Raw genomic sequence first — 26,765 nt, 5'->3', positions numbered from 1 at the left:
CTGAAGATTTTGACTCAAGTGAGGCAACCACTTAACCTTGTTATGGAGGCAGTTTAATGACCCCCAAAGACGTCCACATTAAAATGCCTGGAAACTGTAAATATGTTGCCTTACATGGCAAGGAGGAATTGAGGTTGAAGATGGAATTAAGATTGCTAATCAGCTGACTCTAAAATGGAGAGATTGTCCTCAATCATCCGGGGAGACCCAAAGTAATGACAATGGTTCTTATGAGTGAGGGAGGGAGGCAGGAAAATAAGTGTCAGAACGATGCAGCATAAAAGCGATTCCATCTCCCCAAGCTGATTTTAAAGGTGGCCACAAGCCAAGGATTACAGGCAGCATCTGTCAGTTAGAAAAAGGCCAAGTAGATCCTCCCCCAGAGCCTCCACCAAAGAACACAGCCCTACTGACACCTTGGTCTTAACACAGATCCATTCAGGACTTCTGAACCCAGCGATGTATGATAATAAATCTGTGCTGTTTTAACCCCACTTTTGGGAGTGATTTGTTATAGCAGCTGAACCTCATTTTCCCCGTCTGTAATATAAGGTTAAAAAAAGTATTTGACCAGGCTGAGAGACTTAAACAAACTACTATTTATTAAAGTGCTTTGTAAAGTGTTAGAGTGGGAGCTTTCCATTTGGCTTTAAATTTCTATACTGAGCAAGTTACCAGTGATATTCACGTGGATGATGGCTTCCCACCTACGAAGGGCAAGAAAGATCACGGGTTGGCAACACTGACACCCTCTTTCCATCTATTTGATAGATAGGTGTTGACTTACAGGAAGACCATTCTTGCCAAAATCAAGGTAATGACTCACCTTTCTTGATGTTGCTTCAGTCCTATTTGATCTGTTGCCAGGATGCTTATTTTTTTCCTTTGCTTCTCTTTGCCTGGAATAGAAAAGAGCCAACAGTCATCTTGTTTACTGAGCTATATACTCAGGTTTGGAAGGAGCCTTGGAGGGTGTGTGCAATGAGCCACTTCCTTCACAGAGAATCGCTCTGCATATCCCAGAGACGGACAGGCTGCTCAGTTATTATTAAGAAGCTCCCTCATCACAGGTAGATACTCTACGGAGATCAACTCAAGCAATTTCAAAGTCTCCTTTATTTGTGTCCAAATTTATCTCCCTGTAATGTCCACCATTTTGTCTTACTTCACATTTTCAGGCCAACACAAAACAAGGCTGCTGAATCCATGACCTCCAGGCATTAAGGCTTCAGACATTTGAAGGCAAGTTCTGGGTCTCCAGGTCCGGCTTCCCACAGCTCTCTCACTTCCCATCAGAAGCTGTGGTTTTGGAACTCTGGCAGAACACTTACCCCTCACCCTGGTAAGTGTGGTTACCATTGGTCACCATACAGAAATTTTACAGTATTAGGAGCTTTATTCCCTATACTGTACTTCCATACATACAAGGAACTCACCATTCTAGTTCTTTGATTTTTAGGTCAACTCATTATATTATTTCTTAAAGTATGGAGCCCAAGATAGAAAGAGGACAGGTGATCTAGAAAGTACCTTAGGATCATATTTTGTTTTCCTTTTTAAATCTCTTACCTTTCTGATAAAGGATTTGTGTCAGTGCTCCTAGGCTTTCAGGTGCAGTAAGAATCACCTGTGAGGTTTTATAAAATTCAGATTCACCGACCATCCTGACGGTTTAATTGGCATCATCTAGGTTGGAACTCAGTGATCTGACTTTTAACAAGGAGTCCAGGTGATTCTGGCGCAGTTGACCCAAGATCCAAATACTGCGAATTGTATACAAAATATTTCTCTTCCAAAGTTTCACTTGGTACCAAAACAAGATGTGTATGACTGTATGTAACATGAATATATACATATGAATGTGTGTGTTGTGTGTATGTATATATGAACTATAAATATTCTTTTTAGGGAGCTCCCTTTGCACATGTAAGAAATAGGTAAGTGGTGGTAAAATATATCCTGAAGATTCAAAGAAATATAAAGTCATGGAATTTTAATCCAGTACTATTGGAAAGGAAGGTATCCTTAATGATTCACATTGCTGGTATTCCAGTTGTAGTTGTGGCTATGCTCAGAAACCGCCAGTGGCCTCTCATCACACACAGAATAAAATTCAAAGTCCTCTTGGCCTAAAAAGACTTATATGACTTTCCAAACTCATTTCCTGAAATTCCCATGCAATAATCTTGAGACATAATGACCTCCTTTCTCTTTTGTTATTGAAATACAGTTGACATACAATAAATATTATGTTAGTTTCAGGTGTACAACGTAGTGATTCAACAATTATATGCATTATAAAATGCTCACCATGATAGGTGTAGTTACCATCTGTCACCACACAAAGTTACGACCATACTGACTCTCCCCGGGACTTACTTATTCTATAACCGGCAGTTTGTACCTCTTTATCCCCTTCACCTATTTCACTCATTCCTTCCTCTATGGCAATCCTTTCTGTTTCTTAAGAATTGCTAAATTCTTCTTTTTAAAACATTTTTTATTGGCATATAGCTTATATACAATATTATATTGGTTTCAGATGAATGACTTAGTTATTTATCAATTATATACATTGTTAAATGCTCACCATGATAAGTGTAGTTACCAGTGGTCACCACATAAAAATTTTACAATATTAGGAGCTTTTTCCCTATGCTGTACTTCCATGCCTATGACTGAATTATTTTATGGTTTGAAGTTTGCACCGCTGTATCCCCTCCGCCTGTTTCAGCCATCCCCCTACAGTAACCAACTGTCCATTCTCTGTGTTCACGAGTCTATTTCTGTTTTTTTTAATTTGTTCATTTTTGTTTTTCAGATTCCACATATAAGAGAAACCACATGGTATTCTTCTTTCTCTGACTGAATTATTTCATTTAGCATAATACCCTCTAGGTACATCCATGTTGTTGGAAGTGGCAAGATTTCTTTATATTTTAAGGCTAAAGCTAAATAATATTCCATTGTGTATATGTACCACATCTTCTTTATCCATTCATCTACTGATGGACACTTAGGTTGCTTACATATCTTGGCTATTAGAAATAATGTTGCAATAAGCATAGGGGTGCGTGTATCTTTTCACATTAATTATTTCATTTTCTTCAGGTACGTTCCTAGAAGTGGAATTGCTTGGTCATATGGTATTTCTGCTTTTAGATTTTTGAGGAACTTCCATATAGCTTTCCACAGTGGCTGGACCAATTTACATTCCCAAAAATAGTACACAAGGATTCTCTTTTATACACATACTCACCAACACTTGTTATTTCTTGTCTTTTGGATAGAAACCATTCTGACTGCTGCAAGGTGATAACTCATTGTGGTTTTGATTTGCATTTCCCTGATGACTAGTGATGAGGAGCATCATTTCATGTTGGCCATCTGTATGTCTTTAGAAAATTGTCTATTCAGGTCCTCTGCACATTTTTAAATATTGGATTCTTATTTTTTTTTGGTGATGAGATGCATGAGTTCTTTATATATTTTGGTTATTAGCCCCTTGTCAGATTTATCATTTGCAATATTCTCCTACACAGTAGGTTGCCTTCTCATTTTGTTTGTTTCCTTTGCTGTGCAGAAGCTTTTTAGTCTGATGTAGTCCCACTTATTTTTGTTTTTGTTTTCTTTTTCTAAGGAGACATTCCAGAAAAAAATGTCTAATGTTGATGTTCAAGAGTGTACTACTTACATTTTCTTCTAGAAATTTTATGGTTTCAGGTCTTATATTTAGGCCCTTAATCCACTTTGAGTTCATTTTTGTGGATCATGTAAGACAATGATCCAGTTTCATTCTTCTACATGTAGCTGTCCAGTTTTCTCAAGAGCACTTATTAAAGACTTTTCCCCATTGTATGGTCTTGTCTCTTTTATCATAAATTAATAGGCCGTATAGGCATGAATTTATTTCTATCCCATTGGTCTGTGTATCAGTTCTTGTGCCAATGCCATACTGTTTTGATTACTGTAGCTTCGTAGGGAAGTTTGAAATCAGGGAGCATAGTACCTTTAGTTTTGTTCTTTTTTCTCAGGATTGCTTTTGGCTATTCAGGGACTTTTGTGGTTTCATGCGAATTTTAGGATTACTTGCTCTAGTTCAGTGAAAAATGCCATTGGTATTTTGATAGGAATTGCATGGAATCTGAAGATTGCTTTGGGCAGTATGGCCATTTTAACAATATTAATTCTTCCTATCCATGAGCATGGGATAGCTTTCCATTTATTTGTGTTACCTTCAATTTCTTTCATCAGTGTTTTATAATTTGGAGAGTACAGGTCTTTCACCTCCTTGGTTAGATTTGTTCCTAGGTATTTTATTCTTTTTGAAACAATTATAAATGGGATTGTTTTCTTAAATTCATTATTTGTATATAGAAATGCAACAGAACCCTGTACATTGAATTTGTATCCTGTAACTTTAAAAAACTCATTTATTAATTCTAATAGTTTTTTGGTGGAATCTATAGGGTTTTCTATATATAGTATCATCTGCAAATAGTGACAGTTTAACTTCTTCCTTACCAATCTGAATGCCTTTTATTCCTTTTTCTTGTCTGTTTGCAGTGGCTAGGACTTCTAGGAGTTACGCTGAGTGACAGTGGTAAGACTGGACATCCTTGCCTTACACCTGATTCTAGGGGAAAAGCTTCCAGCTTTTCACCATTGAGAATAATGTTAGCTGTGAGTGTGTCATATATGACCTTTATTATGTTGAGTGATGTGCCCTCTATACTCACTTTGTTGAGTGTTTTTACCATGAATGGATGTTGAACTTTGTCACATGCTTTCTTAGTACCTATTAAGGTGATCATATGATTTTGATACTGCTTTTTGTTAATGTGCTGTGTCACATTGATTGATTTGTGGATGCTGAACCATCCTTGCGTCCCTAGGATAAATCCTACTTGATCATGGTAAATGATCTCTTTAACGTTTTTTTTAATTTGGTTTGCTAATATTTTGCTGAGGGTTTTTGCACCGATGTTCCTCAGGGACACTGGTCTGTAGCTTTCTTTTTTTATGGTGTCTTTGCTTGGTTTTGGCACCATGGTGGTGCTGGCCTCATGGTTTGAATTTGGAAGCTTTCCTTCTTCTTCAACTTTGGAATAGTTTGAGTAGGATAGTGATCAACTTTTCTTTAAATGTTTCCCATCTGGTCCTGGGATTTTGTTTTGGGGGAGTTCTTGGTTACTGATTCAATTTCTTTCCTAGTAATTGATCTGTTCAAATTTTCTATTTCTTACTGGTTCACTCTTGGAAGATTGTTAAGTTTCTAGGAATTCTTCCATTTCTTCTAAGTTGTCCAATTTGTTGCCATATAATTTTTCATAATACTCTCACAATCTTTTGTTTTTCTGTCGTGTCGGTGTGACTTCTCTTTCATTTCTGATTCTATTTATTTGAGTCCTCTCTCTTTTTTCCTTGATAAGTCTAGCTAAAGTTTTATGAATTTTGTTTATCATTTCAAAGAACCAGGTCTTAGTTTCAATTACCTTTTGTATTTTTGTTGTTGTTGTTTTAGTCTCTAATTTATTTCTGCTCTGACCTTTGTTATTTCCTTTCTTTTACTAACTTTGGGCCTTGTTCTTCTTTATCTAGTTCCTTTAGGTGTTGGGTTAGATGGAGATGTTTCTTGCTTCTTGAGGTAGGCCTGTATTGCTATAAACTTTCCTCTTAGGACTGTTTTTCCTGCAGCCCAAAGATTTTGAACTGTTTTATTTCTATTTTCATTATTTTTCAAGTTTTTAAAATTTCTTCTTTGATTTCTTTGATGACTCATTGGTTATTTAGCAGCATGCTGTTTAGCCTTCACGTGTTTGTGTGTTTTCCACTTTTTTTCTTATAATTGATTTCCACTGTCATACCACTGTGGTTGGAGAAGATACTTGACATGACTTCAATCTTCTTAAATTTATTGAGACTGGCTTTGTGGCCTAAAATATGATCTAGGCTGGAGAATGTTCCATGCGCTCTTGAAAACGATGTATATTGTACTGCTTTTGTATGTATCATTCTGAATATATTTGACTACAGTTCCATTTCATCTAATATGTCACTCAAATCCACCGTTTCCTTATTGGTTTTCTGTCTGGATGATCTATCTGTTTATATAAGTGGGGCATTAAAGTCCTATTCTATTATTATTTTACTATCAATCTCTCCTTTTATGTCTGTCAATATTTGCTTTGTATATTTAGGAGCTCCACTGTTGGGTGCATAGATAGTTATAAATGTCATGGCTTCTTGCTGGATTGTGCCCTTAATCACTATGTAATGTAGCTTCTTTGTCTCTTGTTACAGCCCTTGTTTTAAAGTCTATCTTGTCTGACATAAGTATTGCTACTGCAGCATTTTTCTTATTCCTATTTTCATGGAATATCTTTTTCCATCCCTTCAGTTTCAGTCTTTAGATCTAAAGTGAATCTCTTTTGGCAGCAAATAGATGGGTCCTGTTTTTAATACATTCAGTCATCCTATGTCTTTTGAATGGAGCATTTAGTCATTTATATTTAGAGTACTTATTGATAGGTATGTAGTTATTGCCATTTTGTCAAATGTTTCATGGTTGTTTTTCTTGTTCCTCTCTTACCCTCTCTTTTTCTCTTGCTCTCCCCTTGTGTATTGTGACTTTCTTTAGTGTTACATTTGAATTTGTTTCTCCATTTTCTGTGAATCCATTATAGGTTTCTGGCTTGTGGTTACCATGGGGTTCTTACAGGGTATCCTACACACATAGCAACCAATGATAAGTTGATGGTTACTTAAGTTCAAATGCATTATAACAATACATTTTTTACTCCCCCTCCTCCTTCTTTTACCTTTTTATTTAGTGATTTCCTTTTACCTTTTTACCTTTTTATTTAGTGATTTCCTTTTACCTTTTTACCTTTTTATTTAGTGATTTCCTTAACTAACTTTTAAATGTAATTGATTATACTACTTTTGTCTTTTTGACCTTTATACTAGCTTTTAAGTGACTGATCTACTACCACTGACACACATTTGTTTTTACCTGTGAAATTTTCATTTTCAGATTGTTCTTGCTTCTAGTTAGGGTCTTGTTTTCCTCTTAAAGAAGACCCTTTAACATTTCTCATAAGGACAGTGCAGTGGTGCTGAACTCTTTAAAGTTATTTTTATCTGTGAAGCTCTTCATCTCCCCTTTTATCCTGAATGATAACCTTGCTGGGTGGAGTATTCTTGGTTGTAGGTTTTTTTTTTTTCTCTTTCAGAACTTTGAATATATCATGCCACTTCCCTAGAGTTTCTGCTGAGAAATCAGCTAATTGTCTTATGGGGTTTCCCTTGTATGTAACCCATTGCTTTTCTTTTGCTGTTTTTAAGATTTTCTCATTTTTTCTGATCTTTGATACTTCAATCATGATGTGTCCTGGTGTGGGCCCACCTGGGTTTGTCTTGATTAGGATTCTCTCTGCTTCCTATACCTGGATGTCTGTTTCTTTCTCTGGTTTAGGGAAGTTTTCAGCTATTATTTCTTCCAATAAGTTTTCTACTCCTTTTACTCTTCTTCTGGGACTCTTATAATGCAAATGTTTGGATGTTTGATATTGTCCCAAAGCTCTCTTAAGTTATCTTCATTTCCTTTTATTCCTTCTTTTTCCGGTCAGCTTGAGTACTTCCTATCACTGCCTTCCAAGGCGCCGACCTGGTCTTGGGGACCCTCCAGTCTGCTGCTGATTCCCGCTCATGTATTTGTCATTTTTTTATTGTGCTTGTTGCATTCTTCATTTCTGATTGGTTTGTTTTAGATTTTCTCTCTCTCTGTAGAGGTTGTCACTGAGTTCCTCCACTCTTCTCTCAAGTCTGGTGAGTTTCTTTATAATCATTAACTTGAACCTTTATCTGATAGATTGCTTAACTCTTGTTTCATTTGGTTCTTTTTCTTAAGTTGTGTCATGTTCTTTTGTTTAAGTATATTTCTCTGTCTCCTCATTTTGTTTGACTTTCTGTGCTTGATTTTATCAGTTAGGAGAAAGAGCTACGTCTCCCAGTCTTGAAGGATCGGCCTTGGGTAAGGAAGGTCCCTGGGTAGACTGTGTGTGCCTGGTAGTTCGGGCCAGCTTACTGAAGGCTGGAGTGTGTGAGTCAGGGTGACCTGGTGTCAGGGCCCTCACGGCATGGCTGGAGGGGGCACATTTGGAAGGGCTCAACCGGAGGGGTTCCTGAGTGGATTCTGATGTGTTCCACATGGGAAGGACGCAGTGAGCCCAGCCCCTCCTCTAAAGCTACCAGTTCCATGCTCTGTTTCAAAAGAAACAAAATGTGGCTAATATGATTATTGTTGCCCCTACCCTCATTATAAAAATGAGAAGACTGAGGTCTAGGGAAGTGAAAAAACCTGTCCAAGAACATGGAGCTGACACAGCCATCTGACATTAAAACTCTAGCACTGCCCTACTTTGCTACCTTACTTCTGTTAAAGAATTTTTTATAATGTGAATGAATACCAGGCTAGCATTCATAACTGGATTCTAGGTTCGCTTGGAAGTTCACTCCTTCATGAGACCTTGAACTGAAAAAAAAATTCAGTTTTTCACGTGTAAAATGCAGCACTTGGATTGGTTAGATTTTCTCACATGAGCTATACTACTACTAGATTGTAGTTTTTACAAGGAGAGAGGTGATAAATGTGTTTGTGTTTGTGGAGAAGCATTAAATGCTTATTAAACGCACATGAATTAAATGCCACCATTAATAGCATTGTGATATATGCATTAAATATTAGACCTATGAGTACTCATCAAGGTCACCTAGGAAACTACCTCTATATAAAGATGACACCAACAGTGGTTGTTACTTGTCCCAGTAACACAAATCAAGAGTGGCTGAGTTGGATCGTAAAGCACTCCAACTGAACACCATTCACCAAGGGGAAATGAATAGCAGGAACACACTCCAGATTATACAATAAATGTGTCCCATACATTTGACAAAAGCAACCCTCTAAAACTATTCTGGTCCACTATTCCAAATGATCATCTCCAACGCTCCCTAGGATTTGTTCAAGGCATGAAGAGCAATTGTCTACTGTGATGGCACTTACAGGTCACAGCAATATGATAGACAATAGAGTAGGAATCAACCACTTATTAACTGTCCTTGCTAGGGCTCATTTTTCCTTAGGGGATATAAGAGAAAGAGACAATATTTGGGAATTAACAAAAAGAATAATATTCATGGAGGGGGCCGCAAGCAGACGAGAAACAGCCGTTCATTCAGGAGCACTGCGCAGCTATCTTTTAGACCTGCCGGTTGAAAGAGGTACTTACAGTATCTGTTTACACATGAGGCACTTGTTGTTGTATGTTTTGCCATCACCATCGTGTACAGGATCTCTCTCCCGAGTGCAACTGAGTTTCCCATTTTGCATTTCTTCCCGAAACTCAGCACATTGGTCCTGAAAAGAGAGAAGGGAGCAGGCCTCGTGGGTTACCTGGTTTGTTGTATTTTCATTAAGTTTGGTAAACAATTTGAGTACAAAAAGTTCTTGTCTAACATCTAGGATCACTATCCACAGAGACAGGGGGGCTGGAATCATCTGGATTCTAAGAGGTCAGTTGTCATAGGTGATAATGTTGCTCTTAAGGATCTACGCAGGAAAAAAACTGGCTGGGATTTAATAGTATAGATCAAGGGTCAGCAAACTAGAGCTTACAGGATTAATCTGTCCTGTTGCCTATTTTTATATATAACATTTTATATATAAACTTTGAAACACAGCCACACTCATTCATTTAGATATTATTATGGCCACTTTCCCATAATACTGGCAGAGTTGAATAGTTGCAACAGAGACCATACGACCCACAATGCCTAACCTATTTGCTATTTGTCCTCTTACAGAAAAAGAATTTGCTGGCCTCTGGTGCAGAGAGAAGGGAGAAAGAAATGCTGGGCGAAAGCAAAATGCCAAGGGAAGTGGCTTGAGGAAGTGAGAACTTAGCCTGCTAACGGAGAAGAGACAGAAAAATAAAAAGGCCAGAATTTGTCAAAGATGAGGACTGAGCCTGTCAGAGCTGGAAGCAAAGAGGTGGTTTTGATATCCCAAGGCTGTCAGAAGAGAAATAAGGAGGCTGTGATCTTATGCAGTTGTGTTCACTTGCACAAGGAGGGGGCTTGTGCGACATCGTCGTGCTGACACTTAAAAACATCTTAAACACGGCCTAGATCGTTCCGCGTCAGCCCTGGAAGAGTGCTGCCGAATAAGGGAAACGAGAGTTCAGTGAAATGAAGTAATTTACTCAATTTCACACATCCTGAGAGGCGGGGACAGGGTCGCACCCAAAGCTGTCTGACTGCAGAGCCTGTATGCTTCGCGCACCTGCAGAAAACGGACCTCACTCTGGGGGAGAGATCAGCGCAACTGAAGGGCACGAGGTGCTGCGGGGAACACCCGCCCGCTCCCGCCGCCCCTTCCCCCGTGAGCCTGAGAACTAGATCCCGAGGGGCGTCCGCTCTGCCTGCGGGTCGGGGGCTCGTCTCACCTGGGCGTCCCCCCCTACGCCCGCGCCGGGGGCGTCCCCGGGGACGTGCCTCTTGTCTTCCTCTTCCTTCTTCTTCTTGTCTTCCTCTTCCTTCTGGCTGGAGATCAGAAAGTGGAAATAGGGAAGATCAGGTTACAGAGGGCACACGCGTTTCTCTGAGGTCCTCACCACATGGCCGGGCTGGACGCGTACAGGTCCCCGACGGTGACCGCACACCTGCTGGGTCGCAGGCCCTCCTCTCTAAGGACGCAAAGGCGGTTCGTGCAGTCCTGTCGTGTGGAAGACCCTCCCGGCAGCAGCAGGAAGCCCCCATTTATACGACCCAAAGGAAGACCGGGCGAGCAATCACTTAGCACCTCGCTGATGCTCGCTGTCAATCTCCAGGTGAACTTCTCTGAGATCTCTCTTATGCAAGAGGTGCAAAAATAATTACCTTCTCCACCAAAAGTGTTCCTGCCCCTGGATTGTCTGCCATTCAGGAGGAACCAAACCCCGGGGTCCTCTCTAGCTGCCCCTCCTCCCGCGCCCGCGGCCACAGCCTAACCAGGCTCCACGTCCATCCGCCCGCCTCGCTCCATCACCACCCAGGGTCCCTGCAGCCCCTACCACCACCGGCGGCACTCTGAATTTCAGTCCCTCCCTTCCCTTGTTCTCCTTTTTACTTTTAGATCCGAATCTTCCTAAAAGAACTATATTTATGCCACTTACTCTCCCGCCTGAAAAAAATTAAGCAGCTTCACGCTATACACAGAATTGACTTCAAAATCCTTCATCTGGCATCAAAGCTGGTAAAATAGTTGAGTTCTAACTGAACTAAATGACTTACTCTTTACTAGACATACTAGATTTTCTTAATTTTAGAGCTGTATCTATGTTGTTCCCCTCTTCTCCCTGTTCCTTCTTGAAGCGTCCACCTTCTATCCAAATTATAAGGTCCATTTTTATTCCCCCCCATAAAACTTCCCATTAATCCCCCTTTCCTGAAGGACCATGACACACTGTATGTATCATTTGTCATTTAGCAACTTCTCTATTCCATTAATTTACGCCCATGTCTAAGCCCTACATAATCTCTGAGAAGAGCATTTCATTCATCTGTGTGTGATCATCATATAAATTGTACATTGTAGACAGTCAGTAAATGGCTGTTAAATGACTTAAATGTTTTAGGTGTACTTCAAAGCTTTGTGTAAAGAGCTGCTCTTCATTTCTTGAAAACGTGGTATTTTCAAAATGTAGGCACAGTAGTTAGATTGATAGTGAACATCTGTTTTCTTCCCAGTGGGAATTACAAGATAATCCAGAGAAGGGATCCACCTGACAGCGAAGGACTTGGAATTTTATCAAGAAAGAGACTGAAATCTATCGGTTGGCTTTACCCCAGAGCTAATGGAGAATTTAATAACCTCGTCACATACTGTTGATTTCTAGACTTGTGAATCTTGGCCTGTACAAAGAAAGATTCACCTAAAAATGTTTAAGAGATTCTTTCACACGCAGGGAAGGGACAAATGCAGTACATGCACCGTGTCCCTGCCCTCGGCCTCCCCGCCCTGCCCGCCCGGGACGGGGCCCCCCCGCCGCACACTCACAAGACCGCTTTGCACATGGCGCACTTGTTGCCGTGCGTCTTGCCGTCCGGCCCGCGCACGGGGTCATTTTCTCGTGTGCAGAAAAGATTTCCATTTTGCAAAAGCCTCCGGAATTCGTCGCATGTATCCTAGAAGCAGGAGGAAAGGCAAGAGCTTGAGGATTCTCTTGGAAATGACTTTGAGGGGTTCCTAGCCAGCACTTCCTGGAAAGAAGAAAAAGGGATCCGAGGATGTTTCTTTATTTGGCGATTGTATCGTTCAAGTCCTACTGAGCACATAGGGCTTAAAAGGAGGCTTATGTTTCCGTTTCCTTGAGATTTAGCCCCCAAAGCCAGGCTGAATCTTCAACTACACACAAACAAGAATCTCTTAATAAAATAGGTTCTCTGAAGACTGGTCGCCATCCTCACCTTGAGTGCTACGTCCATTTCTATTATAATGTAATAAAAAAACAATGTCATGGAATACAAAAACTCCAGGTGTGGATAGAACTTCAAAGATCATCTGGTCTAATCACCTGCATTGACTGGTCTACAAACCCTTCGTCATTCCCGCCAAGAAGTTGGTCAGCTGGCATCGGAACCCCTACAGAGACAAGGGGTCCATTTCCCCCCAGACAGTCCATTCCAGAAGTTCTGTTAGGTAGTTCCTGCAAATAAGCCACAGTGCTGCTTTTGGGAAATCTTAGAAAATAACTCTAATAAATCCCGTAGGATCCCTACTCTTGACATTTTACTTTTCTGTGATCTCATTACAAACAGGTCCTTCAGACCAGCAAGCAAAGTCAAAGTACGTTACCTCCCTCAGAGAAACAGTACATTTTTCTTCTTCCACGTGCGAGTCCTTCAGATACTTGGAGAAAGCTTTCTTGTCCTGCTCTCTTACCTCCCTATGTTCTCTTTTAAGAACTTAACACCACCAGGTATTTCAGCCATTCTGTTTCAAACCTTTGTGTCATTGCATCATTTCTCATTCTGGATTCCTCCCCTTTCCTAAAGAATGAAACATGATACTCCGGGTATGGCCAGATGAGCATAAGTGTGGACAGTTGTATCACCTCATCTGCCTACAGAACAGAGAAGCTGTGTTCTTGGCTCTGAAAGTGACAGAAGGTGTCCAGGAGCCACAGATGGTCTCTAGCAACTAGAAAAAGTGAGAGACAGATTCTCCCCTAGGGATTCCAGAAAGAAACACAGCCCTAGCAACCCTTTGATTTAGCCCAGTGAAACCTTTTTCTAACCTAAAAAAACCATAGGATAATAATTCATCTGTGTTGTCTTACTACACCAAGTTTGGGGTAATTTGGTAGAGCAATCATAAAAAAAACTAATACAGAGACTTCAGTTTCTTTGGAGAATATATAGAAGCATCTGTAAGTTACAATGATATAACTGAAAAATAAAGGAAAATTGTTGACATAATAGATTATAGAGATATTTAGTATATTGTATAAGAGGATATCATTTTAGGAGGCAGCTAATACTTATTCTGAACCACAGAAAGTGGCCAGGATTTTGACAGATAGAGGGAAGGGGCATTTGTGACTGAGTACAAGGGAAGTCATATAGAACATAAAGTTCATTGTATGCATGATATTGAGGATTTAAGGTATGTGAGGGGCTGTTACACATGGGTAAGTTCTTTGGAACTTACATATATATAAAATCTTTATGTTATAAATGAGGGAACTAAGACCAAATGCTTTAACTAATGTATTTACTTGAACAAGTATGTTTAAGTGTCTGACCTCATTGGTAGGGAGATGGAGCTAGTATTTGAACCGTGGCAGTCTGAGTACAGAGTCCAGGTTTCTAACCAGAATCTTACCGAGCACACAAAATGTACTCATCCCCATCATGCAAGATGTGACAGAGGGCAAACCCGGGGCCCACAGATGCTGATAGTCATTTTCCCCAAGTCTCAGAATTAACTGGGAAAAAAACCTAGGGTTTTGTTTGTTTGCTTGTGTTTTTAACTAACCACCCTTATATACAAAGTTGTGGAGAAAAATCAGAACTCTGCCTCTATCGGCTTGCTTTCAGACAACACGCTAGCAACCTGTGTGCATGTCTTTCTTGAGTTTAAAAAAACTATATTAGTTTTTTTAATATAATCCATATGGTCAGTAGAAAAAAGGGTCATTGACCTCTTCTCAAATGCACAGGCACTTTGATCAGATTTGGTGTGAATCTGGAAGGAACTGAATACGGAAGAAGGGACCTTATATGTGAGGATGCAAATACATTTTATTAGTCTGCAAAGTCACTAAGGACGCAGGTCAGAAGGAAGAAGTGGGCGCTGTGTCTAGGAAGGACGGCCGTGACGAGCTGAACCAACTACCTGTATTGTCTCTCTCTTAACTTTCTCCTTTACTGCCTTGCCATTATTTTTCTTCTCTTCTTCAAGTTTGCTGCCAAAAAAAAAGAAAAGAGATACAAATTAAATACAGTTTTCCATTCTCTCTGGTAATGTATTCTAAGAAGGAATGAAGATCTTCCAGACCAAAGGTCCGACTCAGTCACCAGTGCAAAGGTATCCAGCCCACGAGGTATTATTACCTTGCCCAATAATATAATGAGATGAATAATTCAGCAGTTTACTATCCCCTTTAAAAAAAAGAACTAGCAGCTTTTTTTTAATCTGCATGTGGCCCTCAGGAAATCTTTTTTTGTTATCAGTGTCTTCAGTCAATGATCTGGAAAAAGCCAAAATTATCTTTTTTTTAAATTAAAAACTTTTCCTATCTAAATGATTATCATATCAATGATGAAAGCAAGAGGTGATAGATACTAAGTCAGATAATGGGCCCACAAGCAAAATAAATGATATTTCAATATAAAAGACAAATTTTAAATCTTATTTTAATGGCATTAACATTCAAGTTGAAACTCAAGTTTTGCAATGATGACTCAAATCCAAGAAGATTTAACGACTAATATTTTGAAGTTGATCATGAGCCTTAGATTCTGGCATTCTTGCTATTTCCTAGCATATCACAGCTAGAAAAATCCTGAGCATTTATCACATCTAATGTAGTCATCACCACCACACTGGCAAATAGAGCGGGTGGTTTCTTGAATCTCGGCCACGATTTACAATACTGGCCTAGTCTGTAAACCTCTCCTTTAGGAAACTGTGTATATATTTAGGATCAGGCCAAGACATGCAAAAGTTAAGGGATAACAATAATCACACCTCTTTCAAACAATATTATATAAATATTTTTCTTAATATTTATTTTAGTATGAGCCTCAGTAGATTAGAAATCCAAGGAAGAGAATCAGAGATGGTAATAGCCAGCTTCTCCTGTATTGTCCCACACAATGGCGCTCTGGCCACACTCAGCAAAGTTATGGCATAGAAAGCCCTGGAGGTGGTCCAAAAGAAGACAATTTAATAAACATCTATCATGTGGGCCTCCCTCTTAGGGGTTCACTCTACACCAACCCACTTATCAAAGTATTTATTTTACCTATATATGGTAATGTTCCCGGAAGGATCAGTACAGTCCTCTCCGTTCCATTTCTCACTCAGGTTGCTTTAGCAGTCTTTACGTACTGGCCCCAAAGACCCCTGTGCAGCTGATCTTCCCCTTACCGGTATCTGAATATACTCGCAGAATCATAAAACGTCAGGGCTGGGAGAGGCCCTAGAGATGGCTCCATCCAGAGGATCAAGCTTCTGCGCTCTCTTTGTTATGAATGGTGATCGTCAAGTGTAAAAAACATATTAACACTAAACTAAAACCACTCCCAAGACTTAACTAGGAGATAGAAGGAAAAGTGTATAGTGAGGAACATTGTCATTATGTGATTCAATATTATTTAACGTCTTGTCCGTGTACGTCTAAAATCACCTAACATGTAACCCATGGTATTTATTCTACATGCTCTGAAGAAACTGAGGCTGAGGGCTGATTAATGATGACGAGCTTCTACGGCAGAGCTGAGGACAGATACCCACAACACGCTTGCACACATGGCACACTTGTTCCCATGCATTTTGCCATCCGGGCCACGGACAGGGTCATTCTCCCTGGTACACATGAGCACTCCGTCCCTCGCTTGGTTCTGAAATTCACTGCAGAGTTCCTGGAAAATGAAGAAATGTTTTCTCTGAGCAGCTTTCTATTGCTTCTGCACCTTTACCTATTAAGAGGAGTAAGTGAGGAATCAGCAATGTGGAATAAAAAGAAAAAAGACGCGATTACATGTAGCAAAAAATCAGTATTACAAAGCTTCCATCATGAACTCAGAATTTCTTGGCACTCCCCTGGATCTGTGAATATTTATCATCATTTCCCCGAGGGTGCCAAAGAAGGCAGACACAGTTGGCAGAGACTGATATAAAATATATATGTTTGTGTTGTGGTGCACATCCCAGTCTATAAAAGCTGAGAACAATCCAAGGTGAGGGGATTCAGTAGGCCTAGAAGGAGAGGCTTCCTGGAAGAACTGAGAATATTGCTGAGCCTTCATGAGATAGGAGGAAATCCTGCTGTTCGCAACAACTTGGATGGATCTTGAGGGCGTACACTAAATGAGGTAAGTGAGACAGAAGTAAGTGCGTATAATCTCACTTGCATGCGGAATCTAAAAAAAGCAAGCTCATAGAAACAGAGGGTAGAGAGGTGGTTACCAAGGGCTGGAGTGGGGTGGGGAGAATGGGAGATGTTGATTAAAAGGGACAAACTTCCTTTTTTAAGACAAGTAAGTTCTGGAGATCTAATGTAGAACATGGAGATCATGTTAACAATACTGTATTATACACTTGAAAGTTGCTAAGAGTGTAAATCATAGATGTTCTCACCACAGGAAAAGAAATGTAATTATGTGATATGATGGAGGTGTTAGCCAACACTATGATGGTAATCATTTTGCAACGTACAAGTGTGTCAAACCAAGACATTGTACCCCTCAAGCTCACATAATATTATATGTCAACTATATCTCAATAAAGCTGGAAAATAAAATAAGCATAATTTGCAAAAATACAGGAATATTGCTGAGCCTTGATTTGTCTTTAGAAGGCTGAGAAAGAAGAAAAAGAGCTCAAACTGATAAATAAAGATATATCTGAAATGAAGATGTGAAGGAACAAGTGTGATGCCCGGAGAAGCTGACACCATTCTGGGAAATGTCAGGGATGGGAAATGTGAATATGAGACAGAAGCGTGACAATAGGAGTGGAGAGAAGGAGAAATGGGTCAGGGCCATTTGGAAGACCTTAGATGACTTAGCTACTGATCAGATATTATGGAGAAAACAAAGTTTCAATTCTAAATTACCAATAACATATGGGTCTACTAACAGAGAAGATGTTATTGAGAAAAGTGAGTCAGTTTAGAGCTAAATCTTTAAACTAGGTCAACTTTCCTCAAATAATTGTTAGGCCCATACTTTGCAGCTGTTGTTAGGAAATAGGATATATAAAGGTAAATCTTGTTTATGGCTATTATATGAGAGTAATCATCTACATACAGACAGATCTTGTTCTGTTACTTGTAAAATTATTAAATTTTAAAAGCATGTACAGCAGATTAAGAATAATTAGAAAGTAAAAGGATTTACTTAATAATCATTATTTGGGGGTGAGAATCTTAGTACTTTTTCCATATTTAGGTGGTGACAAAGATCAAATATGATAATATATGTGCATTTCTTTGGTAAATTGGACTAACGTGAACCAGAGGGATCTTGTATACTCTATTTGAAATAACAGAGGCTTTCATGACATAAATTGAAATTAGTAAATTATAATGATTGATATTAATAATTTGAGTCTGACAACAGAAATCTAAGAAAAACCAAACACGGAGACTATCATACAAAGTAAGTAACACTCCACTTTTTATGAAATGAAGCTCAAAATTTGAATTATCATATGATAAAATTAATACTCTGGAAACTTCTAATCAAGACCTTTTTTTTCAGTTCAAGGGTCTTTTTTGCTCATTTCAGGCATGAAAATTTGATAGGAAAACATTTCTGCTAATGAGAGAACTAGAATGCTATTACAGAATTTAAAAAAAGAAGCCAAAACAGAGCATTAGCATTCCTGAGAAAATTACCTTTGCAGCTTCTCTTTTAGCCTTTGCTGCTGTTCTTTCTTCTTCTCGACTATAAGGAACGGTGAGAAAGAGGAAAAGAAGAAATGGATCTTAATACAGCAGAGTAACATTCACAGGCTGATTTTTCATCCTCTGACTATTCTCAGGCAACCCCAGAGACCCACTCATAGTTGTTCATGACTTTATTGGATAACAAACTGCAAAGATTCACCTCATCTCAAGAGAATGGTGTACAAGAGAACATCCCTTAATGAGCAAACCTATTAGCTTAAACCCTTAATTAGCTTCCCAGCAAATATGCTGCAATAATACTTTCGTATTTGCTGATTCCTTTGCCTGTGCGGCAACTCTTTTATATAAAGTGGCAATATCTGGCTCCTGGGAAGCAGTACAGCGTGGAGTCTAAGGGGAAAGACTCAGGAGCCATACTGCATAAGGAACACAAGAAATGGTTCAACCTCTCTGCTTGTCTCATCTTTAAATGGGGGAAGGAGAGGGGAGGGACAGGAGAGGTAAAAACACTACTTCTCTCATAGAACTGCTGTGAGCACTAAATGACTTGTGCATGTAAAGCAACTAGAATAAGAACCTGGTACATAATATAATGATTGACAAAAGGGATGTAAGTGATTGGTGTCATCCTCATTGCAGTCATTACTTAAAGTGAACTCTCCTAAAATAGGCATATGATGGAGAGGACGTGAGAGTGACAGCATTTAACCATTTTGGATTACAAACAATATTGCAAACTGAGTGTAGTGACTAGATCTAGAGCATACTTGGTCTATAGCAAATAATTCAGTCATGTACAGACAGAAAATGATTAAATAATTTGTGAACATGTTGTAATATGTTCCAATCAATGTAAGATTTGCTCATTGAACAAAGTAAACTTTTAAAAGTTGAAAAGCCTGCTTATGGTATGCAAGTGTGCAATAAAAGACTATGGAGGAAGGAATGATTCTCAAACAAGTCGATAGCCTTTGGTAACATAGCCATAAAATAGGAGGTGATAAAACTTTCTTTTTGATAAGGGATTTTTATAGTGATGGCTATATATACTTTTATAGTGATTGGGTATATATATTTTGGGTGTAGCTCCAAAATTGTGAGGTTTCTTTATATGGAACTGATCCAAACTTTACCCCGAGTTTAAGTTGACTACAAAGCTTAAGAAGCATTTTCTTTCCTTACTGGAAAATTATCAGAGGAAGAACCAGAGTCGAGCACGAGGTGGCAGGATGACTTCCCTGTCACTGGAAAGTTAATGGAAAGACTGAAACAACCCTAAGTACAGGCAAAAGGAACTACCAGAAGTTGATCATGGCTTTGCTAAATGATTATATCCTGTCTATACCATATTTCATTTTTTCTGTACTGATATTTCTATCACTCTCAGCTTCTTTGGGCTTTTATTTTTTCATCTCTAATTTGTGATAATACAGAATGTATTTCATGTTTCTTGTGAAGCTTAAATGAGATTAGGTAGCAAAGCTCTTAGCAACTATATTCGGATGAGACGCAGTCAATAAATGTTGGTTATGGCGACTACATGGTCATTGTCTTGACTTCCATCAAATAGATTTTTATGCTCCCATATCCCAAACGCTGGGACCAATCTGATGGATTATATTGCTATCAGGGAAGACTGAATGAATGACTTCTTTCAGAGATTCTGGGCATATTAAAAATAAATTCGAGTAATCCTTGGGACAAAGATTGAAAGATGTTAGGAATAGAATAGCCTTGCGTTTGAGAGGCCATACCATGTCATTTAGTCTACGGTTACACGTCAGTCCCCTGTGAATGGGCATCCAACCCCTACCGACAAAATCACTATTCCTGAAGCAATCTTTCCCTACTCTGACTACTGTAAAGTTCACATTGGGCGTGGATTATGCAGAGATCTTTCTCCCTATATCTCTCACCCATTTTAGTTCTAATTCCTTGAGGCCACACGGAATGAGTAAGAAGAAAGGTAATGAGTAAAACAAAAACAAAAACTCCTCAAATATGCCAGGCATTGTAATGACTTTACAGATAATCTCCTCCAATTCCTATTTCAGCTGAAATTAATCAGAAAACTAAGCTCAATCAGTACAGTTAGATAGCATACTATTATAGAATAAGATTCTCTTCTCTGAATAAAAGATTCTCAGTTCCTTCTAAAATAGCTAAAAGAAATTATTCTGCTTCTCTTTACAACACAGTAATCACCATCTGAAAACTCCACACCCGCTTCCTGGTTTTGTGGCATCCAGGGATTTCTTTCTAGTTCATTTCAATTTAACACCCAGAATTGAATGCTACACGGAAGAGGCAGACGCATTATTCACTATTGCTTGAGAACTTCCCTTAGCTGCTTCTCCCCACTCCTTCAGAGGCCCTGAGCTCGACTCACAAGAAGGCCTCACACATGAAGCAGGTGTTGCCGTGCATTTTCCCATCTGGGCCCTGGATGGGGTCATTCTCTCTCGTGCAAAAAAGCTGCCCATTCTTCCTTGATTTGCGGTATTCACTGCACAACTCCTGTGAAATGGAGAAGAGAAGTTTGAGGTGTTGAACAGTTTGAATCAGATTGGTAAAACAGATAAAGTTTAGACTTTTGTTCTTAAATGGGGATCAGCAATTTGCTTATTTTAGAAGATTTCTTAGCTTTCAAAACATTTTAATATCTTATAGTGATAAAAATGGCAGACTCTCAACCTAGTAAGGGTCACACAGGCACATGTGTATATGCACACATATAAAGAAACTCATACTGTACACATGTTTCATACAGTTTCAGGGGATTTATGGGCTTCTGAATGTCACCTAGGATCCCAGGTCTGTATGTCTCTGACTTGCTGGAGAAGCCCTCTCACCTCAAAGGAAGCCGTAGTCTCAGATTGTCTTTTATTCCTTGATTCACTTTCCTTCTTTTTCTTTTCTTCTGCTTGGCTAATAGAGAGTCATTAAAAAGCTTTGTTAAGCATCATAGAATCTCCAGATTGGACATGATCTCAAATAGGGTTAATACTTATTAAATTCTTGCTATGTGCCTAACTTTGTGCTCATTCCATGAAATCTTCCCAACTACATGTTGCAAAACTACTATCATAACCCCAATTTACAGGGAAGAAAACTAATAGACACCGAGGACACCAAGCTAATAAATGTAGGCCAAGGATTTAAAGTCTAGTCCAGAGATGGTTTTCTAAACTTCCAATATTCACAACTGCACCTCTGATTTCTATCTAGCTTTGCTTTAATCTGCCAGTAAATTCTCTACCTGACTCATCCTCACAGCCACGTGGTAGGTCATTCCATCCTTGAAGTCCTCAAACTGTAAGAAAGTTCCTCCTGTCGTTTGGCCGGACCTATCTCCCAGAGCTTTCACTCATTTCATTCACCACCCACTTTCGTCCATGGAGACAACCTAACCCTTGTCCTATATCCACATTTAAAAACAAAAACTACTTGGGATTTCAAGACTGAGACCCTTCCCCAGGCTAAGTGTGCCAACCCTTAAAAATCCTCAGAGGACATGGCTTTTCAAACATTTCCCCATACCCTCTAAATATGTTTTTGCTTTCCTCTTAAATAAGTGGCCCTCTCATAATTGAACAAAGAAATGAAAAAGAAAGTTAATCTGAGCTCCCTGCTTACATTTTCTAGAACCCCCTTCCGTAATAACAGTAATGGTGGGGAGGAAAAGAGGAATGTTAAACAGTCACATGTATCGAATTACAGCCACCAACTGAGATTAAAACCATGACGGAAGAGCCCTGACCACCACAAGGGAGAAATGCAGGGGCTGGAGATGTAGAGGGGCCCTCAGGGAAGGTCTTCAGGCTCACAAGACACACAGAAGCACTTAGCTCCACCGGATCCTAGTTAACTCCACGGGATTCTTTATTCTGAACCATTCCCCCAGGTCCTGTGTATGAACTAATGACCTGTTTTGCATATTAGTACGTTTGCTTGTGTTTTGTTGTGTGGTTTCAGATAATTTCATATCACACTCTGTGAAGGTTTGGGGAAAATGGAACTTTCCAACCAGGATTCCAGCCTGGCCTTAATAGCACCCACTGTATATATAATAAGAGCCTGTTTGCACATTTATGGGATATTTACCAGTGGCAGAGCTACTCATCAGTCACGGGAGTACCTACCCAGGGGACAGGTATAGAAGATACACCCATTCTTTCCTCTTTGTGTTCCTGGAATGTAATTGGTCGGCCCCCACCAGTCACCAGGGACCCGCCCACAGAGTGATGCCCGGAGCGCGGGAGTGGGAGCCTGGCAGCCAGCAGAGCAGGCAGGGGGGCCCTGGGGCCCTGGTGCTCCTGGATAACTAAGCCTGGGTTGGGGCCAGGGAGCTTGGAGGGCAGGCAGTGAGGAGAAACCGAGACCTACTGCCCAGAGGATCAAGCTCGTGCAGGGGAGCAGAGCCTGCAGCTGGCCTGGGGGCCACATCTGAGCCAGCCTGTGACTGCTGTGAGAATACATGTGGTGACCTCCTTTCCCCCCAACTTCTTGCCCTTGCCTTTATTCAGTCTCACCAAATTCACAAAGAACTTGCCCCAGGTGGGGAAGCCCCCACCTCCCGGAGCTACACAAGGAGACCTTTCACACCTCCACAAGCACTCAACCAGTGGTGGACAGGCAGGGACTGTTCTTTAGGGTTTTTCAGGAGGGATGTCACCAAGATGGCATCACAGGCCTTCCTGACTACAACCCCCCTCCAAGAAGAGCAACTGACCGTCTACTCAAGAACAAACGAGACCGCTGAGAAAATCTGAGACCCCAGGGCGGAGGCTGAAGCAGCTACGGCACCTCAGAGTCCCATACAGCCTGCGCTCCGGGCAAGAGAAGTGGCTCCACGCTGACGGCACAGCCCCTTGCCCAGGGCAGTGAAGGAATTATTTTTGATAATTATGACATCAATTTGATAATTATGCAAAACATGTCACAAAAATGCCACTGACAAGGAACAAACACAATTTAAGAAATAAAATATAACAAAGATCAAAGAAATAATAATAAATGAAGCAGAAAGGGCAAACCCCCCTCATGCTCCCCAGCTGCAGCTCTACTCACAAGAAGGCCTCACACATGGAGCAGGTGTTGCCGTGCATTTGCCCATCTGGGCCCAGGATGGGGTCGTTCTCTCTGGTGCAGGGGAGCTTCCCATTCCTCACCAGCCTGCGGTATTCACTGCAGAGCTCCTGCCACGATAGACAGAGTGAGCTGGGCATGCATTTTTCCCTTATTCCAAGCAGAAGATTGGAACATCTAACATTGGCAGAAACTAATGTTATGTTTCTCTGAGCCCAGGATTTTCACTGTTTCTCTCAAATATAAAATCTGTTCAATAAATGAAACTCCTCATTTGCTAATCAATGAGAAGAAATAAGACATAACAGGATGTCACAACGTAATAAAGGAAGTGGAAAAGTAAATCTACCATAGTCTAAACAGAATAAAGTAAATACAAACATAGAGATACAAGAAACCCTGAGAACTCAGAGTTGGGACTGTGAAATCTGAACGTGGAAACCGGAGAAGTGTCAGGAAAGAAGAATAAATTGAATGAGATTGTGAAGAGTAAACAGGATTGGGGAATACACATGCCAGATTGTTAAAACAGGCTGAGAACCAAGGTAGGAAACTATAAAGCATAAAGCAGAACATGAATCTCTGAATGAAGGTAAGAAGACAAATAAGAAGAGAGGTAAGGGGAGTGAGATGCATCCTGGAGTGGATGATGAGCTCTTGATGGGTTTTAAGCAGAGCAACACTGTGAACTGATGAAACTTTTGAAATTTTCCTCTAAATGTGTCAAGGAGGATAATCGGAGAGGTAAGAACAGAACGTAGAGGGGAAATTAGGAGACTTTCATCATCTGAACACAGATGGTAATGACTTAAATAAGGCCACGGAAATGAATACTGTAACATTTCAGCGGCAAAAATCATGCCTTTTTTTCCTATGGATACAAGCTATTTTTATCCCAACTCAGATGTGAAACTTCAAAAGTTCATATATAGAAAATACACACGTAAAAGTCTCTGGGACATGGTCAGCAAAAGCTAGCACAGTCTGCAAGTGGTGAGACTGGGGCTGGAGCTCAGCTTTCCAGACTCTGAATCACTTATTTTTGCTGTGCAGGCTCCGTCTCCCAAGCATCAAGAACTGATCAAGCTGTCACGAAATTCATCGATGTCACCCCCAGATCAGGGTTCTCTGGGGATTTCTGCAGGGCGATACCCAGCTGCAGGCTCTTGGAAGTGCGTTCACATCAGAATGCCAGGAGTCTACTCACTGCGTACGAGGGCATTTTTCCAGGTTCTCTTTTACTTCTTGCTCCTGCTTCAGCCTTTTTCTTTTCTTCAGCTTCTGCTCGGCTGAATAAGGACGAAAAGGGGAAGGATCCTTAGGATCGAATCCGGGCGCGATTTCTACGCCTTCCTGCATTGCTAATCTGTCCCCCCTCCTTAGGAGGAAGAGCTCTGTCCTTCTATCGCTGCACACCAATGAGGAACCACACAGCAGCCTCCTGGAGGGTGAGACCATACCTTCTTCACAGTTTGTGCTTAGCATTAAAAGAAAAATAGTGACTGTGGGTCCGTAAAATTTGCCTTCTATAAATTACCTTTCTTGCCTGAGGTCAGAAAAGCACCATCAACATCTACCAAGGAGATGCCAGAACTACAGCACCTGGAGACATTACTCCTGGAGGCGGAATGTGCCTTAAGGGGCATATATAGCCACTGGTCCCCTTGTTTTCAGAGGAGATGCGGCCATAAGGGCGCTGGCTACACTCTCAGGACATGACTGCAACTAACCAAGGTCTCCCCCCGCAAGTCTGCGGTATATCTGCCTCATCGTGAACACCCTAGCTTTATCAGTTCAACCTAAATGTATTGCTTACTCATGGCTGTGTTATCCAAAGACAAAATGTGGGGTGGGTGGAAAAAGGCCAGTAATTTCCATACACTGATAAACCAAATGAGGTCATATATACTTTGTGCAACCGATCTGCAGTTAATCTGAGTAAACTGCTTAACAAACACATACACTGTCTTCTTATAACTGATAGCCCTGTAGAAAAGAAAGACTGACAGTCAACAAGTAGTCATAGGAGTAATTATACAATTGTCAACTGGGATGATTGCTGTGAAATAGAATTATTAAGCATTACAAGGATTGGATTTCAATCAGGGATTTCAGGACCTCTTATCCAAGGAAGGGTATTGTTGCAATGCAATCCGCAGGGAGGAGACCGAGGCCAGCCAAGACAGACAATCTGGCAAAGGGACAGCACGGGGGAAAGAGCTTCCAGAGTTCAAGGATCTGAAAAAGGTGTGATGAGACCTTGTCTGAGGCATCTTCCTAAATGCCGTAATTTGTATGTTGTGGGATTTTATCTTCCCTCATGGTCAGTCATCCAAGATGAAAAGTTAAAGTTAATCCAATTCACAAATGAGCATGAATTTTTTGTGGGTGTCCCATCTACTGTGTGACAATGGGATAATTACGGAAAGACAACCAAAAGTTTGGTATCTGTTTTCACCCTCATTCTGAATTATGATGGGCTCCTAAAAAACGCTTATAAAGGTCATGGAAGGAAATGTTAAAAAGTATTTTGTAATCCAGTCTTTCAACCAGAAAACAAAATCCATTTGTACTCAGAAATACACGTCACCAGGTTCTCCTTACTAGGTGGTATTACGATTTGTAGAGGACAGAAATCTGCCTAAAAATTCTCAGCAACCCATCTTCACCCCGACACTGTTTTCACTCATCATTCCAAACAATCTGCACTTCACGTTTGAATCACCCCGAGGAAATCACACCTATACTCACAGAATCCGGGCACACAGGGCACATTTGTCGCCCTGCGTCCTGCCATCAGGGCCATGGACTGGGTCTCTTTCCCGTGTACAGAGGGGTTTTCCATTCCTCAACTCGTTTTCATATTCCTTGCAAAAATCCTTTAAAAAGACAAGTAATTACAGTTGGCACTTCTCTGCTCTTTAATGTGGAAAAGTACATCAGAGATTTATAGTCAAAGTCTACATGTCAAATCTGGAAGGTGTTGGTAAAGACATACACACATTAATGAGAATTAATAGGAAATAGTCATTACATTGCAACATTACTCAGTACCTGTATCTGCTACGTGATATATTTATTAAAAGGCAAAGAGCCTTGGAAAGAATAAGGCTGAGCAAATATTTCCTAAAACTAGATAATGTTCATCAACTTTCAAATCTACGAGAAAAGATACTGAAAAATAAACGATTTTTCACGGAGTTCCAACAAGGACATAGTGAAGTGCAGCCGCCAAGACAAAAGAAAAGAGTTGCTAATGAGCAGAATATAGAATCTGTGAGATTAGATACCTAGATACTTAAGCGCTACTTAATACGGATCAAGTCAGGAACAACCCAGCCCAGTTTGCAGGACAAAGGGGCGAGACAGCCTCTGACAGCATCACAGTCACTGCACTTTGTTTTCGCTGCGGATCATTGTTTGTGTACTTTGCTTCTACTGATGTTCGTTTCTTTATTGATGTTCATGAAGCCTCAGAGAGAGTGAATCTAATTT

At 40.3% G+C, this 26,765-nt stretch overlaps 1 protein-coding gene and 1 long non-coding RNA gene across 4 annotated transcripts in view; both read right to left on the bottom strand.

The window, feature by feature from the left end:
• Positions 1-26,765, bottom strand: part of SPINK5 (serine peptidase inhibitor Kazal type 5) — a 62,485-nt gene that overhangs the window by 13,628 nt on the left and 22,092 nt on the right. Inside the window, exons 9-20 of one of the 3 annotated variants that reach the window (XM_036894516.2) lie at positions 26,022-26,149; positions 24,478-24,559; positions 23,253-23,380; positions 21,035-21,110; positions 20,572-20,699; positions 18,171-18,219; positions 16,064-16,191; positions 14,441-14,510; positions 12,101-12,228; positions 10,509-10,605; positions 9,294-9,421; positions 827-899 (exon numbers count right to left, since the gene is read on the bottom strand). In XM_036894516.2, coding sequence (XP_036750411.2) covers positions 827-899; positions 9,294-9,421; positions 10,509-10,605; positions 12,101-12,228; positions 14,441-14,510; positions 16,064-16,191; positions 18,171-18,219; positions 20,572-20,699; positions 21,035-21,110; positions 23,253-23,380; positions 24,478-24,559; positions 26,022-26,149 — 1,215 coding nt within the window. The remainder of the gene's footprint in view (positions 1-826; positions 900-9,293; positions 9,422-10,508; positions 10,606-12,100; positions 12,229-14,440; positions 14,511-16,063; positions 16,192-18,170; positions 18,220-20,571; positions 20,700-21,034; positions 21,111-23,252; positions 23,381-24,477; positions 24,560-26,021; positions 26,150-26,765) is intronic. The other 2 variants (XM_036894531.2, XM_036894545.2) reach the window with 2 other exon arrangements.
• LOC130680450 (uncharacterized) lies at positions 1,636-9,287 on the bottom strand. The gene is made up of 2 exons (XR_008993483.1): positions 6,890-9,287; positions 1,636-6,855 (listed from the first exon to the last, which is right to left on the bottom strand). It is a non-coding gene; the product is annotated as an uncharacterized LOC130680450 (long non-coding RNA).

The sequence above is a fragment of the Manis pentadactyla genome, chromosome 13 (genome assembly GCF_030020395.1).
Source record: "Manis pentadactyla isolate mManPen7 chromosome 13, mManPen7.hap1, whole genome shotgun sequence".
NCBI classification, from domain to species: domain Eukaryota; kingdom Metazoa; phylum Chordata; class Mammalia; order Pholidota; family Manidae; genus Manis; species Manis pentadactyla.
This window is presented reverse-complemented; position numbering and strand designations above follow the sequence as displayed.